Source organism: Camelus ferus, chromosome 2 (assembly GCF_009834535.1).
Source record: "Camelus ferus isolate YT-003-E chromosome 2, BCGSAC_Cfer_1.0, whole genome shotgun sequence".
NCBI lineage: Eukaryota > Metazoa > Chordata > Mammalia > Artiodactyla > Camelidae > Camelus > Camelus ferus.
The window spans coordinates 9,860,528-9,881,348 of record NC_045697.1 but is presented as its reverse complement, the minus strand read 5'-3'; the positions used below and the strand labels follow the sequence as shown (position 1 = coordinate 9,881,348).

At 34.2% G+C, this 20,821-nt stretch overlaps 1 protein-coding gene across 11 annotated transcripts in view; it reads right to left on the bottom strand.

The window, feature by feature from the left end:
• CPEB2 (cytoplasmic polyadenylation element binding protein 2) overlaps positions 1-20,821 on the bottom strand; it is a 67,655-nt gene that overhangs the window by 2,079 nt on the left and 44,755 nt on the right. For all 11 annotated transcript variants that reach the window (XM_032494232.1, XM_032494241.1, XM_032494254.1 and 8 more), the window contains 6 exons: positions 15,437-15,607; positions 13,748-13,837; positions 9,146-9,264; positions 8,752-8,866; positions 6,388-6,569; positions 1-1,941 (listed from right to left, as the gene is read on the bottom strand). The exon at positions 1-1,941 is cut by the window's left edge and continues 2,079 nt beyond it. In XM_032494232.1, coding sequence (XP_032350123.1) covers positions 1,714-1,941; positions 6,388-6,569; positions 8,752-8,866; positions 9,146-9,264; positions 13,748-13,837; positions 15,437-15,607 — 905 coding nt within the window. In that variant the 3' untranslated portion in view covers positions 1-1,713. The remainder of the gene's footprint in view (positions 1,942-6,387; positions 6,570-8,751; positions 8,867-9,145; positions 9,265-13,747; positions 13,838-15,436; positions 15,608-20,821) is intronic.

Here is a 20,821-nt window from a genome sequence, read left to right as displayed (position 1 = left end):
TTTTTAAAAAACATCTACCATTGTTGGGTGCTTTGCTTAGATTGCAGAGTAACTCTTACAGTAAAATATAGGGGCTAGTTGCATTAAAAATGCTCTAAAGAGAAAAAATATCACTAATGATATTCTAATAGTGTTCAGTACCAAGAGAAACTCATTAGCTACCGCATGTTTCCACGCCACTTTCTCAGAAAAACTGCAAGCAAAGTCATTACCAAAATTCCTTCATAAAATTTAAAAAAAAGCAATTCTTAACCATTAAGAACAACAATGTTCCATGCAACAGTGACCCCAGTTTAGACAGAAGACCCCAATATACGTAAGTCAAACATGTAAGCAAGTTTAAACCAGATTTCACCATTATCTTTAAGGTAAAATTGAATTTTATGCAACTAGCTGTCTGTATATTTCCCCATCTCCATTTTGACTTTACTTAGGTTTACTAAAGTTTTGCATTCTTTGATAAAATTCATTTGTTAAATATGGGTTTCCTGTGGGTCTTACGTTTGGTGACTGGTTAGCAGTGTGCTGGCCATCTTTGGTTTATAAAGGATGTCTTAACCATGAACTATCAAAGGGGCTAAAACCAACTTTCTTTAAAATTCTAGTATTTTTCTTTTATTCAGTCTTTTATCTATACTATATCACCGCACATGAATTAGAACCGCACATCACAGAATTGCACAGGGATTACAAATATTACATCCAGTCTGCATAAAATCGAATTCCACTACCGACCAGATCACAAAATGGCTGCACTCTCTAATCTAAAACTAATTTGCATATTGTACACATGTAGGACATTTTTTTAACTTGACGTCACAATAATGCATGCAAGTTTGCTTTTTTTTAGACAAATTTTCTAATTTGTTCATGCTACCTAGATTCAAGAGAGCTTTTTTTAAACATTTGCAATACCTCACCTCTTGTTAGTTAATAATTCTAGTGCATGCATATGGTGTATACAGGTAAGTAAACATGCATTTTTTTTTCACATTCTAAAACTATGGCAGTTTAGGCCATATTGTGCTGCCTGCATTTTATCTGCAATGCAGTGTGTCTCTAACGTTTTCAATCCCGTATTAATAGGTGGCATTTACACATAACACCTATATAGCAGCAAAGCTAATACAGCTTGTGATTAAAAATGTTTAAAAATAGCTAATAAATCAGATTATCTTGAGGTATTATTTCTTGCAAGTCAAAATGGAGAGCAAAAAAATCAACCCTAATTTTTAGTTTATGTATACACTGAAAATAGCAACAATAAAAATAAGCATTTGTAGCAGACATATTCCATCTTCACTATTATTTTGCTACCTTTGGTAAATTACTGGGGCAGATCTTGAAGTTAAAAACCCACGTTTAGAAATAAGTGCACGCTTCACCCACTATATAGCAGCAGACTGTTTGCCCCTACGCAAAACATTCTCATATCTAATTTTAACTTTACATATAAAAATAACTTGGAGAAAATACAAAAAAACATTTTATTTTAACATGAAAATATCACAAAAATTAGTAAGCCTGAGATGTAGGGTTTTGGTGAAAAACAAGAGGCTTGTAGTGTTTTGGCTGCTGATAAAGATGCATGTATTGAGAGCTGGGGTGAAAGCAGAAGAATGCACTTATTTCTTCTGCATGTCAGTATCTTCAGACACAGTAAGCCACATGCACCCTTTCTTTCCTTGTTAAACAGAGGCCGGTTTGCTATTCTTAGTTCCAGCGGAAGTGGATCTGACGCGGGCGATCAGCGCCTTCCTTTACCAATGGCTTATGGAACTCACGTCCTGCACGAGAGTGGATATTTGCCCAACAAAACTCACAGTAATACTGCAGGCAAGTGACATTGGCACAAAAAAAGGGAGCAAATTTTCCACCACAGCGTGCGCCCTGGCATTCATCACACATCTGGTCATCTAGCACATATGGCTTTACCTCCACCTAGAAAAACAGAGAAAAATGTCTCATTAAGTCTGCTTCAGAAGTCATTTTAGCAATGATTTAAAATGTTCATACAGTATTCTAGAGAAAGTAGGCAATTTCCCAGGGTAATAGCTTTACCATATAGTAGATTAAAAGAATTAAATCATTTTGTTCTGGTACTAATCTTTTCATACGATGTTTCATTCATAATTGACCATGTGATTAAATGAGCACTTAGTTTGATAATTCTATTGTATTTTAATATGTTTTCTAAAGAGAACTATATATCTACTGAATATATATACTGGATGGTATTTATTTTTGAAAAACACTTAATAGCTTTGCAAAACATTCCACCCTCACCTTTCTTGAAATAACATCTTTAAAAGCCGGCATGTTACTATTTCTATTTCCAGAGGTGGAGTGACCATGAGGGGAAATGAGAAGGGCACAGAAGACAGAGTTCACAGCTCTGTTCTCTCACTCCAGTACCACCTGTGAGATGGCACAGCCCCAAAAGCCACTGACCATGGCAACGCTTCTCCACTGCAGGTGAGAGCCATACCCTGCCTGTAAGTAATTGGTACAGACAAACCAGAACTGTGGATAATCTTATTAAGGGCATGTCTAGACTTCTGCAAATTTATAAGATATGAAGTCAAAGTCCCACTGTGCAAGCCTGACTCAGTAGAAGACCTCAGACTCAAGTCAGCTTTGAATGCTAAACCTCTTAGCCTCAGTTTCCACATCTGTGAGATGAGAAAGGCAACAGAACCTGCCTCACAGCTGTGAGTATTAGATTATACAAGTACAAGCATTTAAGACAGTGTCTGGCACGGGGCAAATACTCTGTAAAAGGTTACTGCCTTTGTCTCAGCCTAAGAGCTCTGCCTTTCTTGAGGAGAGGAGAGAAAAATTGAGTGTTTAAAGGGCTTGACTTGCCCACGGCAAAAAATAATTACTCAACAATCTGTATTTTGAATGTTTTCTACTGAAATACTTGCATGTGTGCAGAAAATGGACAGAGGTATTTTCTTCAGTATTATTTCGAACAAAAACAGTAACAACAAACTAGAAACAACCTAAGACTTGACTGATGAAAAGAACTGTAAAATAAACATTTGACAGGAAGGTAACAGAATTCTGTTGTTTGTATTTGTATTTTATTGATTAGGGTTAGGATAAACATATTGTATGCATATTGGACATTATGTTTTCCTAAACTGTCTGTATCTTTTGCATATTCCCCTGCTGGTATTTTCTTCTCTCTTTTATTTTTTTAAACTAATTTATAAGTTCTCTTTGTCAGTTAAGGATTTTTAACCTTTTTTTCCATTGGCTTTTCATTAAAAAAAATTCAGTATTTTAAAATTTTGTTTGTTAAGCTTTTGGGGGGGTAATTAAGTATTTTTTTTAATTTATTTTTTAATGGAGGTACTGGGGATTGAACCTAAGACCTGGAGCATACTAAGCATGCACTCTACCACTGAGCATACCCTCCCACCGGCTTTTGATTTTTACAATGATCTTTGACACAAATTCTAAAATTTGTATGCTCAATCTTTCTCTCTCAACTTTTTCCTTTACGGATTCTATCCTGATTAGCAGGCTGCCTTTTTGATTCGTTACCTTCATTACAACTACAATTAAGGAAGAGCAATGCCATAATCAAATAATAGATCAAGGCACATGAGAATGACTGGGTTTCACTTCACTAGATGATAAACTCCAGGGCAAGAAGGACCTCGTCTATTTGCTCAACACTCAGTACCAACTACTTGGCAGCACATCTAGCACAAAGTAGAAACTATAAAAATGTTTGCATAAATGTACATTTTACACATCCTTTCCGGGTTTCTCTCTCATGGTTATTTCTTGCCTTTATCATAAGATTTTAAGCAAAACTGAAGACAGTGTCTGTGCTGTTTACTTCATTTCCATAACACTTCATGAAATGCCACATGCTCAGGAGTGACTTAAATGTACAATTGTTAAATAAATTTTACAAATGCAATGATTTCAATTATTTTTTAAATTATAGATATTATTTTATAAAGCTAATCTACTTAACTCAAAATAATAACTTCAAAGATGAAAAATTAATTTCAAATTTATGGTTATATAATATAATCAAAATCTATTTTGTGATTAATAATAATCTCTCACAACTCTTGAGTGTGTGAAAGTTTCACTGATTCTTCACTATTTGCATTTTCTATTATGATGTGTTTCCCTTCTTCACTTCAGAGGATCTATCTGTGATACTTTGTCACCTGGATTAATAACTAATAAAATAATTAATAATTAGCCAACTTGAAGTATAACCCAGTTCACTGCAGTAACTACTGGAAGTCACAGTGAATGATACTACTCATGGAATAACATACAAAACTTAAAATGATTTATACATTTGTGGTAAATCTCAATTTACAGCTATCAGGGAGATTAAACTAAACTTCCAAGTGTTCCTGAGCCCAAAAAGTGAGTTGAATAAACAATTCCCTCCAAATAAGTATCCTGTATATCTTTAGATTATCAGTTATAAATTTAATCTGTTTTTATGGTTTAATAACTGTTCATATTAGAGAGATGAAAGGTATAAAGATGAATGGTTTAATTTTTTTTTTGTATAAGCAAAACTAATGACTTGTAAAATATTTAAGTTTCAAATTCTTTCAAATAAAGTTCAAAACATACTTTAATAGCACATATCTTGAAAAAAAATTTTTTTTCTCAGGTAGTTAATGACTTTTTAAGAAAGCATGTGTTTATCAATTCACTTGCTTAGCATTGGAGTTTCTCTTTAAGAATCAATCTCTGCCCCACATAACTGGTCCTTCACTATCATTTTGGAAACCAAGAGGTATAAGGTATGACACTTAACAATCTTTTCCCCTCTGCTTCTGCATATTAAACAGCTGCAATTATATAACTACGGAAATAACGTCCTTCATGACCCTGTCACCTCTCTGCACAAGTAGGAGGTTAGACCTGATCAGTGGCCTAAAGCACGGCTGGACATTAGAATCACCCAGGGAGCTTTACAGACACTGCTGCCCCAGCGACACCCCACACCAATGACAGCGGAGCCTCAGGGGTTGGACCCAGATGTCAAGGCTCTCCTAAGCTCCCAGCTGACTGTGATGTGCAGCAGAGGCTGAAAACCACTGGGTGAGAGGGGTTATAAGGTTCAAATCAGATAATGAATTTTCGTAGCGTATCTGAATAAAAGCAGAGCCCTTCTTCTTAGATACTTTTTTCCTTTCTTTTTTTGGAGGCAACATTTTAAGAACAATACAGACAAAAATGCCACTTTGCATACGTGAACTGAACTTAAGCTGTCTTTTCTAAATGTTCTAAATGGTATGGTTTGGTAATTGAACTGATGACTACTTATAGAGTCCAGGGTCTAGTCAATCAGTCCCAGCTCCCCTGACCCCAAAATAGTCTTTTAATGTGCAAACAGCCTCAGGGAAGAAGCTTCAAAAAACTGTTATACTGGGAAAATAAAAACCCACTCAAGTTCTATCTACAATTTTAGATATAAAAAAGTTAATTTACCTCATATTTTTAGTATATCTCATGTGTACTATAAATGTAAACATGATTATTTTAAAATACTGCTTAGCTATGTACAGGAACTAGTCACAGATTGTAGTATGAGGTAGATGTAAGGAAACAATTGAGTTTTGCTCACTCCTTTTTCCTATTTTAGATGGTAATCAGTATTAGAAATTATTCAGTAGGGTAGCGTTCAGTTCATTCATAGGACTTCCTAAAAGTTCTTACTGTGATGACCTAAGCAATGCTACTAAAGAGTAAATGTTTTAAAGTTCAGGATAATCATCATGTGCTTTAGTTTATTTGTATATTTTGTTTATTTACATATTTGTTATTGCTTTTATTTAGGAAAATATACACAATATATTTTTATTTTAGATTTTATGATGAATAAAAAATAATAAATGAACACTTAAATAACACTTAGTGCCAAGCTCTGTTCTAAGTGCTTCTACATATGTCAATTTGCTTATTCCTCAGAATAACCAGGAGAGAGATACTATTAATGTTTTCCCTTTTATAAGTGAGGAAAAAGAGTCATAAAGAGAGTTAATTTGCCCAAGGTTACAGAGCAAATGGTGGAAATGGGATCCCAGGTAGTCTGGCTCCAGAGTACAAGCTCTTAAAACAAGCTCAGCCTCCACACTTAGAAGGATATCAAGACTTTACTGACTGACACAAATTTTTGAAATGCCTTTAAATGACATTCATCTTTTGTATATAATACCTAAGTTTAAAGTCCGGTCAAGAATTTTACATTTCAGGGATATTATACTCTTTAAGAGCTAAAGGAGAATAAAAAAATACTCAGTGTTAGAATTGCATTATTAACTCTGTAGGGTAGTAAGCTTTGGATCAGCACCTTGTTATAGGACTTAAGTGATTGCCCAAAATGCAACTTACTCGTTTATCAATATCACCGTGCTGAAGCTGAACGAACCGAGCACTAATGGCAGCAATATAGCTCTGCTGATTGGAGAAAGCAACTCGACCAGCACCTTTTGGGTATTTTAGCTCAGGATCTGTGTCAATTCCTGCATAACAAACACCACCATACAGCCGGTCCATGATCATAGCAAGCTCCACTTGAAAAGGAAAAGAAGTTCACATTAAATGGGAGAAACATAGTAAATCAACAATTTTTAAGTATTTTTTTTTTAAGTGAAAGTCAGTAGAATAGTGCTCTTTTCTAAATCCAATCCTTTCTCTTGTATACGACAGCCCAGCTGCTCTCACTACAGAAGAACTGGACAACTCAGCTGTCTACTGGACAAGTCGTGTTGATATTTAATAGACACTGTGCATCACTGTGTTCAGAATGGCACTCCGGATCTTCAGCCATCGAATTAAACCTGCTCCAGAGAGTGCCAGCTGACTCAGTAATGGAAAAGATGAAGTTGCCAAATCAAGACCCTTGGCTTCATCCTTTCTATTTTAGTTTTTCCCCACTGCACATGCAATCCCATGAACTTGATTTTCAAGACATATCTAGAATCCAGCCTCTTTGCTTCCATCACTGACATCCTGCTCCAAGGTATCATAATTCTTCATCTAGGTCATGGCAGTAGCCTTATCTCTTTGTTTCTGATCCCTAACCAGTACAGCTCCTACCAACTCAGTTTATTTTCAAAACAGCAGCAAGAGTAATTCTCTTAAAGATGTATCAGATACCAATGGCTTAACTGAAATTTCTACTTAGGAGCTCTGAATGGTGGCACAAACTAGCTTCCAAAAACAAGACCACAGACATAGAGAACAAACTTATGGCTACCGGGGGGTAAAGAGCGTGGAAAGGGATAAACTGGGAGTTTGAAATTTGCACCTCTTGGGGGGTGATGGAATTGTTAGGTATCTTGATTGTGGTGGTGGTTTCATAGGTGTACACATCTATCAAAATGCATCAAATTGTACATCTGAAATACATGTAGTTTACTGTATAGAAATTATATCACAATAAAGTTAAAAAAAAAAAAAGAAAAACCAAGACCACAATCCTCCTTGCAATCTGCTCTTTCTTCAGTGTTTCTTATCTTCTGAGTAATGGTACCACTGTCTACCTAGTGGCTTAAGACTGAAAGCTGAGATTCGGTTTGCATTTACCTCATAAATATCTATGCCATCTGCTTACTTAGCTCTTCACCACTACCACCACTAATCCGAGCCCCTGCTCTCTGTCTCCTGCACTGCGATAATAGGCTCCTAAGCTCCTAAATTGGTCTACATATATCTACTCTCAACCCAACTCCCCACTCCAATGTCATGAGCTAAACTGGTCTTTCAAAGATGCAAATATGATCACGTCTCTCCTTTACTTAAAAACTCTTTATTGGTTTCCCTTTGCTCTGAGGATGAATACCAAATTAGCCTGTTAGACTTATAGGATCTGACTCCTATTTACCTCTTCCATGTCTTCTTGTGTCTCTCCCCTCACTTTTCATACCCTAGGCAGCGAGTCTGGACTTCCCTCAGTCCCTCCAGTGCACTCTACTTCCCTCCACTGAAGACCTTTCAATATGCTGTTCCCTTTGTCTGAAACACATTCTTCACAACCCTCCCACCCTTCTGTTCAATCACTATGTCAGCTCATACAAGTATCTTTAAAATACCAGACGACGGCACATTGCCTCGTCAAATGTTCTTCTGATCCCTGTAGTCTCTCTCTATACTTGTTCTGTATGTACATGTGTGAATAGTTCTTTAACATGTGTCTCCCATACTGGAAGAGGTATTCTCAGTGATGGAAGGCGCTAACACACTTTACAAGGGTACACAGTATCATAAAACTTGCTTGTATAGTGGGCATTTACGTCTATAATTATGTTCCTACATGACATCTTCTGGTAGATTTCTGTTCCTAGTTACTGATGAAGAGAAGTTTATCATTCACTTATCTAAAGTGCCATTAAAAAAGCTCATATTTCTTCTACAGATATCAGAATCAACCTACATAAAATAAACAGACTCCAAATTCTCATATTTTAGAGAGTTACACTTAAGTCGTAAGTGTTTGAGTGGATTCTTTTTATACACTCTGTATGGAGTTAGTTATTGATAGTGATAGATGAGTGTCCAATCCTCCAATTCCTTGATGGTCTCAAGAATAGTTCTTGGAGTCTGTCTTAGAATTCTGTAGCAAGCGACTACTGGGAACAGGAGAATCTGCCCTTCGCCCACCCATAGTGCCGTGTACACAAAAGGTACCAAATGTTTACTGAATCAATTCATATTTAAATTTTTTAAAACAAAATGTGTTATCATTCTACTTACCAGCTCTTAATGGCCTAGGAACACCTCCAACAAAAATTGTTTTTCGAGGATCCAAAGGCTGAGAACCATCCATCACAAAATCACTGTCACTTAAATTCCAAGGACGGATCTGAACCTATGAAGAAAATGACATTATGGTATCAGGTCTTACTCCCTTAACAGCTGATGAGTTTTGTGCCAACTAACAGCAGTTCTTCTTTGTTGCTGTTCAAAATTTTGGATAGATGGATTTTAAAACAAATTGTTAATATTTTTATCTAGATACTATAAATTATCTGAATTTTAAAAAATTGAACTCTTAACATGGTTGTTTTTTTTTTCACTAACAATCATTTCAAAAAAGTTTTTGGAAAACTTGCATTTGTTGCTTAAAGTTCAAGCAGCATTTACTTACAGGTTTGTCCTTGATGGTGGGGCTGGAAACACACAGATAGAGTTTTCCATCTTCTTCAATACAAGCATCAATTAGTGCCTGGACTGAGCTCTCTTCTTGAAAGAGGAGGAATGCATAGCCTGTAATAACCATAAAAAATGAGGCAATATGTCAAGGAAAGTGATTTCACATTTCAGTACTGTTTAGAAAATACATGCCTTTGAAAAAGAAAAAAAAAACCCATCAAATAGAACTAGGATTATTATGCTTTACAGGAGAACACAATATCCTACGGAATACACACAAAAACATATTCAGTAAATTAACTAGCTACTTTATATAGAGCACTAACTATCCAATACTGTCCTAAGAGCTTTACATGAATTATTTCTTTTGATTCTCACAACAATTCAATGAAACATTATTTCCTATTTATAGAAACAACAACAAAAACTGAGGTACCAAGAAGGTAAAATTACTTACCTAAAGTCAGTCACATAAGCAAGTAACTGACTGATTAATTTCAAACCTAGATTAGCCCCAAGGTCTCCCATGATGCTGTTTTCTTAAAGAATTTAGTAGGATTAACCAGTTGAGTGAGCACAGTAGAAGCTAGTTTCCCAAAAATGCCCTCAGGGTAAGACAAGTTCTAGAGCATACTTCTGGACAGTGGAAAGATCCAGGAATTTCCATAAGCAGAGGGAAAATTCTACAATCAACCTGACAACTTCCATAGGATACTAAGAAAACTACCTTAGGGAGGTGAGATTAAAACAGGTTTCTTCAGGATGGTCAGAACTTCTATTTTATTTTATTGTTTTTGTTTTCATTGGGGGGGTAGGTAATTAGGTTTACTTATTTATTTTTAGAGGAGGTACTGGGGATTGAACCCCGGACCTCGTGCATACTAAGCATGTGCTCCATCACTTGAGCTATAACTTCCCATCTGGTCAGAACTTTTAGATCAAGTCTCAGGGTGGATGAGCAGCAGAACATTTTTTTTTTCCAACAGTCTAGAGACAATGTTTGGACTTTGGAACCAAGTTCTTGCTTAGATTCCTGTACCTTTGGGAAATATGCCCTTCCTCCCTTCCTTGTGACAACCAATTGTCAATCTTTAATCAAACATCATGTATCCAGCAGGTAGAATAGATTTTATTATAAAAAGAAGGCATCAAAATTTACACTGCAAGTTTACTATTATGTGATTAATTGTAACTGACCTAAAAATATATGTTTCCTTGACAAGATTTCTATGCAAACAAACCTAGAGCAGTGTATTCTAGTTCCAATATGAAGATGTCATCAAGCAGACCAACCACGTCTGTTCCACTAACAATGGGAAGTGTGAGGTCATGTTTTACACCCAGCTCAAAAAACACAGCTTATTGCCAACAATGGCTTTTAGTGCCACAAAGATCTTATGTGACACAAAAACTACTTCATTTTAATAAAATTACAATACTTGGTTGCATAAATAAGTCATCAAACCAACCTACACAAACTTCCAAAGGTATGATTATGCAAGAATAAAAAACACATCTCAGACCTTTTTAATAGCTAGAAACAATTTAAATAGACTTGAAGAAATAAAAAAATAAAAAAGTTTTCTTAATGTGAAGGCTTTAATTTTGATACACGCTAAGGTTTTCAGTGTTATAACTTTTATAATGATTGAGGAGATATAAGACCAATTTACTAAAATAGTATTTTAAATTCAATATTTTAAATGTTGTTTTATGATGCTAATTTTTGATATTAATATTTTAATATTGCTTAATTATTTTTGTGATTATCAGGGAAGAAATGTTTTTATCACAAAAATTTAGCAATATGGCAGGTAAATTATGATCTAGCTAAGGCAAGACATTAAATATTAAAATGCTCTTACCAAAAATACCATCTAATAGTTCTTTGGATCTTATTAGAGCAAGCTGATACTCACACAGGGTGAAACTTACTCACTGCAAAGGACAGATATATGGAAGTGTGGCTCAGTATCCAATGGCTGAAGTCACTGCCTTAATTACAAGGTAGCTTCATCAACTAGATGCTTCTACACCAGTGTTTTCCAAAGCATGAGAAATGATAAATTATAGCAAAGACAAAAATGCTTGAAAGCACAAGGTTTAGGAACACATGTCTTTGGCAATAGCTACAATTAACTATAATTATACTAAAAAAACTATAATTTGTCAGTGCTAATTTTTGTGGGTTTTTTTTCTTATTTTCAGTTTGAGAAAATAAATTAACCACTACCACAAAACCCCAGTAACAACAACGGCAGCAATAGCAACAAAGACAGCAAGTGTTCTGTTTCATTAAATTTGTGCCAACCCATCCTTCTAGGTTTAGAGCAGCCCTTTATGTAAATAAGAAGCCCAGGCAGAAAATGTATATCTGTCTCAACAGAAACTAATTTTAATTCCTTTCTAAAATTATATTTCAATACCTGCCTGGAACTCTGTTGGAAAACTTTTTATCTATCTAAATTACCCAGTATCTTTTAGATTTAGTTCAAAACTTCTCAGTGAAACTTTCCTCCACCTACTTCAGGTCAAAGGATATACTATCCTGTCGTGTTTATAGTTATTTATAGCTGTTCATCTTCTTTATGAGGCAACTATAAATCCATGAATTACTGAGAATATAAAGATGAGTAAAGACACAGTTTGAAAGACTATTAGAAGAATCTGATATTGATAAAATAATCACATATTTGTAAAATTGTAAAAATGTAATATTGCAACTGTGAAGAGTGCTATGAAAAGGGACAGTGCTAGGAGGACCTACAATAAGAGGATATGACCTCATTAGGTGGGTCCTGAAAGTACCCTACCAGCAACTGATATTTAAGCTGATATAAGTAGGGGATACACAGATGAAGAGACAGGGAAGAGCCTTCATGCCAAGAGAACACCAAACATAAATGCCCTGAGGCAGGAGAAGCAAGGCCAGTTTGCAGAATCAGAAAGGAACAAGAAGCAATAGTGGGAGATGAAACAGAATGGGAAAGGTGAGGAGGGCGAATGCATTTTTGGCTTTATCCTAACAATAAGAGGAACTACTGATGGGTTTTAAGCAGCGAGCAAGGGTTAGCACCATCAGATGAGTTTTCATAGAGATTACTCTAGCTATACTGTGGGAGGAAAAGGAGACAGTCAGAGATGTGGAGAGACGAGTCGTATGCCTGAAATAGTCCAGACAAGGAATGGTGGTAATTTAGGCAGGAATATTAGAAACCAACAGGCATTTTTATCGAACACTCAGTAAAAAAAAACTTTATAAAAGAACAAGATCATAACATTGTGAACAACAGATTAAAACTAAGCTAACAAATGAACATCTGCATCAATATGGAGCTAATTTTCTCTCTAAAGCAAGGACTGAGGACCTCCAAGTCTAGTAAACTCCAAAATCATATGAAAATTTAGAGTATCTGGAGAGAGATCCATAGCGTTAACTAAATTCTCATAGAGCCCTGGGATCCAGAATCTGTTCTCTGCTTAAAAAATGTTCTTGATTCTGTAAGTATAAGATGTAAAGGTATAAAAAAAAATCACTGCATTATTCCATTTCTCTAAAAAATGACATGAACCAGTAATGGAAGTTCTATAATTCTCACTGACCAAAAACCCTTAGCTAGTTTTTGTATGCCAGTAATTCTAACATGTTTCCTTTCCCAGAGACAAAATTAGATTATTCAATAGATCTATGGAGTCTTTTTTTTCCAGGCTTGAAAATCCACTTAGCCATGAGAATAACAGCGTTTTTTGTTTCTACAATTGTATTTCAATGATACTCAAAGTAAAGTCTTAGTCTTTCAACCTCCCCCTTTCTTTTTTGTTCACTTCAGAGAATCTGCAATTGGCAACCTGACTGACTGGATTCACGTTCCAGTCTCTCCCCTTGCCTCCCCTGCTCGCAGTGGGCAGGGGACTCCTCCTCTCCCACCAACGGCGGCCTTGCTTTGCTCAAAGGAATGTTAGCTCAGTTTGCCACTCCTGTCCTCTGGGGCCCGGTCACAGCAGTACCCTAGTTCTACGTAACTGACACAACCAGATGTTCTCTTCACATCGTGTCTCTTCGTGTAATTGGGTTTTCCCACCGTTCACTTTCTCCTCTATCTAAAATCGCCAGCAGAGTGTATGCTGCTCTGTCCTTGTCTGCTGTTGTCTGGAACACTTATGTACACATCGCAATATTTAAATTATTCATAGGTTTATATTTTAATCTCACATCACACATCTCTTAATTTCACCGAGCAGAGACTTTTTTTTGCATGTCTGTACCCAAGTTACTTAGAATGGTACTTCAGACAGAGAAAATACTCAAACATTTGTTGATAAGAGTTTCTGAAATCATTATCAAATCACCTTAGAGAAAGCATAGCAAGTCGCTCATGATTCCTGACTGGCTTCAAGTGACACTGGAATCATTCTCAGACCCTCCCGCCGCCCTTGGTACATGCTACTAACCTCTACAATTTACTTTATTAGTTTTTATATGAAGATGTACTCACATTTAGTTCTAAAAGAAAAGAAAACACAAAGTAATTGACACTGTTTTTTTTGCTCTCATATAACTTATTCCCTAGCAAATATTAACAATAAGTTCTCTTACCTTTTGGTGGAAAATAGGACTTGCTTTCTGCTTTATGAGGCCAGTCGACTACCAAAGGCCCGAATCTTCTGAAGCTAGCAGTTATTTCATCTTAAGAAAGTAAAAAATCTGCATCAGAATGAGTTTTAATGATTCATACTAAAAACCCTACATTTTATGTTACTATAAAGATTTTTTATTTATTATTATTATTATTTTTGTATATATATTTTTTATTGAAGTATAATCTGTTTACCATGTTGTGTCAGTTTCTGGTGTACTAACGATTAAGTATTTAAAAGTACCAAATATCCTAAGAAAAACTAGAATATAAATGCTGGAAACATGTCTAATAATCCTATGAAAATGATACATAAAACTTAATAGCTATTTTAGTCAAAATAGCTTTTAAGTTGCACATTGGTTATAATAATCAATTCACATGACTTCTAAAATTTTATATAATATTGCATGGATATTAATGGATTTATAGTCTACCAAATCATAAATACCACTGGCTTGAAAAACATGTCAGCATTATATCAAGTTAAATAAAGATACCCATTACTGCCTGACAAAGTACAATCTTCTAAGCAAAAAGCTCTGCTGCAACAGGACATGTAAAGCTGCAACGCTCCTAAAATGTACTAGGGTCTGGTTCATGCCAGGTAGTTTCACTGGGTCAAATTCAATGACATGTTCTAAGTTATTTCATCACATGGAAACCTTATTATACTGATTAATACATAGAGTAAGTTCATGGTTATCTGAATCATAACTGGAAAATTTCCCAAAATGTAGCAATATATTCTTTATTAGTACTCTGTAAATAAGAGTGGCAGACTTCCTACAAACTCACAAATATTATAAAGTTTCAGTATTTTCAATCTTTATCTTGAATTATTTTCTTTTGTTATTATTACACATGATAATTTTCACTTTTTTTTCTTAATCTTTTTTTTTTTTTTAATGGAGGTACTGGGGATTGAACCCAGGACCTCCTGCATGCTAAACATGCACTCTACCCTGAGCTATACCCTCCCCAACCTCATTTACACATGTTTATTAGTCTTTCTATAACCTGAATTTCCTGTTCATGTTCTGTTTCCATTACTCCCTTTAATAGGTTTAATAGCCTCTTTCTTACCCATTTCTAAGAGCACGTTTATCCTTAAATAAATTGAATTTTTGATTGTCATGAATTGTAGGTAAAGTTTCATGGTTGATTACCTTTAATTCATTGTGTGTCTGTGTACATGCATGGGTGTTATGATCATACAAAAAGTTTTATATAAATGTACAAAAGGTTTAATGTATTCAAATATGTTCTATATTTAAAAATATGAGTGAGTTGGGAACTAGTGTATGAAAACATTATTTGCAAAAATTGCTCACAGTAACAATATGTATTATAAGACAAAGTAAAGAGACAAACTTTAAAAAAGTTATCTGTTCAATTATCTCTACCTTTCATCAGCTGACACAGAGATAAGATACCCATTTTAACTGAAAATCTACAGAGGTAAAAATTCCATTTCCTATTCACATTGTATTTCAGTTTTTTGTTATTATATGCCACCAAATATTTATGAGACATTTTTTAACAGCTTTATTGCGGTATGGTTCCTGTACAGTAAACTACATATATTCCAGATGTACAATTTGATGAATTTTGAGGTTTTTTTTTTAAAGCCCAAATCATCATTTTACCTTCATCAATATCTGGAGGAAGACCACCAACAAAAACTTTTCGAGAGAAACGTTCTATTCGCTCTCCATTTTGATGAGCTGAGTAACATGTGGGTGAATTTAAAACACCAACTTGATCATTATGACCATCATCCAGCAAGCCATCATCTATGGGAAAGAGGGAAGACCGACCTAAAATATAAGAACAAATATGACTTGAGTGTCAGGTCTAAGAAAATGGTAAAGTCAGGCATAAACATAGCAACAACAAATTCAAAGGCTTAAAAATAAAGGTGACATAGGCATAAAAAATTAAGGAAAATTCAGATAGTTTAAAGTTTTAATTACCTGGATTCAAGAAGAGAAGCTGTTTGAAGAATGACTTAGAAATAAACATAGTCATATGACAATTATATCACAAACAAATACTAGATCACTTCAATTTTTTAAGGAAAGCAGCAAGAATCTGATGTATGGGGATGGTTAGACTGGATGTGTAACAGGAGAATCCTTTTAGAAATTGGTGGCAGAAAGAAATGACACGAACTAAACAGACAAGAAGACAATAAAAACCCACTTGCAGACTATAGTAAGGACAAAGGCAACAAGTAATACTTGCACATAAGATCTTGAATTAATTTATTACATGTGTGCCAAGTATACGAAAAGGTAGCCAGGGTTTCTGCACATGTGCAAAACAGAAAAAAGCATCTTCTCTAGGACTTCAGTCCTCATCTGAGCCCACCCTTTAGGGGTGGTACCCCCGTACAGGCACGTCCTGTATAATACTCTGCAGCAATCCTGATGCTAGATTCTGTGGGGGTCAAAAAAATAAAATAAAATAAAACGACCTAGTAAAATGCAGTCCTCTGCTCTCAAGAAATATTCATTTAGAAAAGATAAGATCTATACATTTAACTATGGCACATATCCATACGAAAACTTTATAATGTACTTCAGAGGGAGTATGTTGGAGGAAGTGAGTAATCTAGCTAATAAATGGGTAACTTCTTAAATTCCCAAGTGGAACTGGATAGCATTTGTGGTAAAATGGGAAAGGCAGTGGTACTTATCACTGAGAGTGTTAGAAAGGGTAGGAAATTCCTAAGTAGAAATAAATTTGTAAGAGCATGGTTTTGAATACATTTTTCAAGTGCAAGGAGAAACGTCAGAGAAAGTAGGAAGATGAATAGGGAGTAGCCAAGGTTGGCTGAAACATGTTGGAAGTAAGGAGAATAAAAGCTAGAAAAGCACTCTGAGGCTAGCCAGAATACTTAGCTTCAGATGCAAGACTAAAGGAGACATTTTATTTAGTAGGTGATGGAAAAAAAATGGACACGAGTTCAAGCAAGATTATAATTTTTCTTGTGTTTTGGGAAGATTTATTTTAGCAATACGGTTAAGGTGGCTGGAAATGAACAGATTAGAAGTCTTTCAAAAAATTCAGGAAGGATGGACAACAGAGATAATTGCAGTAATAAAAAGTAGATGGTAAACAAAACAGAAAAAAGAATGGAAAGGAGGAACCAAAAGAAGATTTTAGATCATGAATGACAAGAATCATTAACTAAATTAATATAAGGATAATAAAGATCAGAAACTGCTACAAGAAAGGGAAATATGTTTTAGATGTGAAGTTTCACATGCTGATGGGATATTCAGAAGTAAATGGTAGGAAGTTGAAAATGGAGTGCATTAAGGAAAAAGCCACATTTCTGAGAAAATAATTTGGTGTCAATTTCACAGAGGTGGTAGTTTAAGGTTCTTTGTAATATCACTTACAAAAACTCCAGATATAAATAATAAGGACAGTCCCTTGGGAAACTTACAAGGAAGAAATGGAACAGTCACAGAAATTCTGAAAGTAATGGTAAGAAAAGTTTAAGTGGGATGCCAAAATATTACTGTGATATAGCACCAAAGGAAAATAATGTAAAGAAAGGAAAAAAAAAAAGCAACAAAGTAATAACGTAAAGTGTGTGAAATGTTAAGAAACTGATTAAAGAAAAATGAAAATTTGTTTGAGGACATACACGATTTTTGAAGGTGGCACTATTAGTAAAGTTGCATGTAGAGTTTCGTGACGTACAGACATCAAAGAAGTTTAGAGACAGAAAAAGAGAAAATAAGAATTTAGACAAGTTCTTTTTCTCAAGATGGAGTGAAGAATTCTTTTTAATGAGGAGACAATGCATGTAATTTATAGCATATGTCTTATTATATACAAGTAATGAATGTTCAACATAAAGTGTCATTAATGTGTTACCATCTTGAAAAGTATGGTATATAATGGTGCAAGTGATAAAAACAAAGACGATCTGAAATGTGATGGCCTGCATAGAATTGGGGTTGGGGTGGGAAGCACGGGACTACATGTCTGTGAACTACAGCTAGCTAGATGTTAGAAACAAGAATTTTAAGTTTATAAGACCAAAAACAGGGAGAAAGATCATATCTGGTATAGGAAACAGAAATTATTCTGCAGATTCAAACTGAAGTTGTTCTGAAAGATACCCATCCATGTTCACTGACTAACTCTGAATATTTACCTTTCCCAATACCTTTGCTATCAGGAATAAGGTCTAGTGAAAAACAAGTGTCAATATTCTTTGTAATTAATAGAAACAAAGCTCTTCAAAATGAAACTATTTTACTTAACAAAATGAACGTCATCAAGATCCATCAAAAGTAGTATTAATTATGAATAACTGGTTCAACTTTCAAAGGTTGGACTTTAGGTAAATAATTCTATATTTAAAGAGGAATTAGATGAGGTAGAGAAACAATATGCATATTAACTAGTCTTTGATTAAAAAATGACAAATCCAAATTTTATACTTATTTCAGACATGCCAGTACTTAAATAGAAATACTGAATGCAGTGACAAAGAAAACCACTATATAAGCAATGTTAGAAAGAGTAATGACCCAAAAGTGACTTAGAAACTTTTTTGTTAATTATAATACTGAGAGTATATTCATACTATAACTATATTTTAATAATTATTCTATATTACTAAATGTAATAATATTCTAACTATAATGAATACTACCGTTAGGAAAGTAACCATCAAAAATCTATAATCTATGTGTCTAAAATCTGTTAAATAAAGTTTAGCTGAACAAAGGATGCTATTGAAAGTCTAGGAATATGTTACACACCGCCGTACCAGCAATTTTCATTGCTAGAAAATCATGACCACTTTTTTTCTAAAAGTCATAAAAGCTATAAAGTTAAATACTCATTTAAAAGAGGAGTTAACTAAATGAAATCATCAACAAAAATATTATTTTTCACCTTTCAAATATCCTTCCTTATAACCCAAATTAATGTGACTATAAAAGAACCACTAAATAATTATGTCTTTCATGTACTTTAAGCATACTTCGTAAGAATGATGGATGAAAATGAAGGTCAATAAAGGTAAAATTATGTGTTGAGAAAAATAGAATTTGATCATGAAGTTATTTGAACTAAAATATTTACAACCAAAATTAAACTACCTTTCTCCTTTTTTGCTCTGAAACTAGGATATATTTTCAGGTTTTTACGTCTCAAAAGAATGAAAGGGAACGATAATGAAATCACAATATAAAATCTGTGGTATGTAGCAAAAGCTATACACTTAGAGGAAATTTCTCATACTTAGAGGAAAATTTATAGTTTCAAATGCATATTAGGAAACAAGAAATGCTTAAAATAAATAATCCTAGTCTTCAGCACAAAAAGATAAATAATAAATTAAATACAGAGTAGGATCAAGGAAATAAACTAAAATCAATGACACAGGAAACAAACTAACATGGAAAAAAATCAATAAAGGCAAAAGTTGGCTCTTTGAAAACTTAAAAAATCAATTATATCTCAGAGCAAAGTTCATCAAGTTCACGAATAAAAAAGAAAAGTAAAATTACCAATCTTAAGTATGAAAAGAGAACTATCAATCAACACAGAACGTATGGATACTTAAAGGCTAAATTTCCTAATTTGTTGGGCAAACTTGATACTAAAACCTGACAAGAACATTCAGAAAGCAATACACTACCAATACACCCTCATGAAACAGAGACAAAAATTCTAAAGAAAATACTGATAGATTGAATCCAGAAATAATAAAAATGGGAAATACATCATGATTAAGTGGGATTCATCCCAGGAATGTTAAGACTGATTGACATTTGAAAATTACTATAATTCACCACATTAACAGAAGGAATAGAAATACCATACAAACAATTCCACAGACGTAAGAAATACATTTGACAAAATTCAACATGATTAAAAAAAAAAAAAACTCTCAGCACACTAGGAATAGATGGGAATTTCCTCAGTCTGATAAAGAGTAAAAAACCAGTGTTTACAATTTTAATGATAAACTATCCAATGTTTTCCTTTTGAAGTTTGGAAGGATGTTCACCTCTCACTGTTTTTATTCAACATTATACTGAAGGTAGAACAAGTACACAATAGGACGAGAAAAAGTTTCAAATATTTGAAAGGAAGAAAGTAAAACTGTCTTTATTGCTAAGAACATGATTGTATATGGAAAATTCAGAATCAAACTAACGGAAATAAGTACATTTAGCTAGGGAACAAATGCAGAGTCAACTTACAAAAATCAGTTTATTTCTAAACAACACTAATAAACAATTGGGAAAAAATAAAAATATCACCATTCCCATGTCATCAAAACTCGAAACACTTAGTAATAAAACTGAACAGAAGATAGGTAAAGACCTCCTGACAAAATTTCCTGGGAAATTTGACAAATGACAAAAATTTCCTGAGAACTTTTAAAAAATCAAAATAAATGGATAGAAAGAAGAAATCAACGAGTGAGATGTAAATTCTCTCCAGATTATTTTATCTATAGATTTAATACAATCTCATTAAAACCCCCAGCACATTCTGTCTTACAGAAATTCACAAGCAAGTTCTAAAACTTATGGTAAATCAAAGGATTCAAAATATTTTTTTAAAAAATCGCATAAAAAACCATGTTGGAGGATATAAATGGAACAAAATGGAGTCCAGAAATAGAATCACACATATACATCACTTGCTGTTTTTCAAAAATACCAATGCAATTCAATATGGAAAGGAAGATTTTTTTTTTTTCTTTTCACCTTTTAGATGGTGGTGGAGCAATGGATATCCAATTGGGGGAAGGGAAAGAGCTTTGATCCCTATTATTACACAGTACACAAGAACAAATTCAAGAAGGATGATAGACTTAAATGTGAAAGCTAAAACAACACAGCTCCTAAGGATTTCTCCATGATATTTGGGGATAGGCAATTTCTTAGGACCAAAATGCACTGATGATGAAAGAAAACTGGACCTCCATTAGGATTAAGTATTTTTCTGCTTATCAAGAGATACTGTTAATAAAATGAAAAGACAAG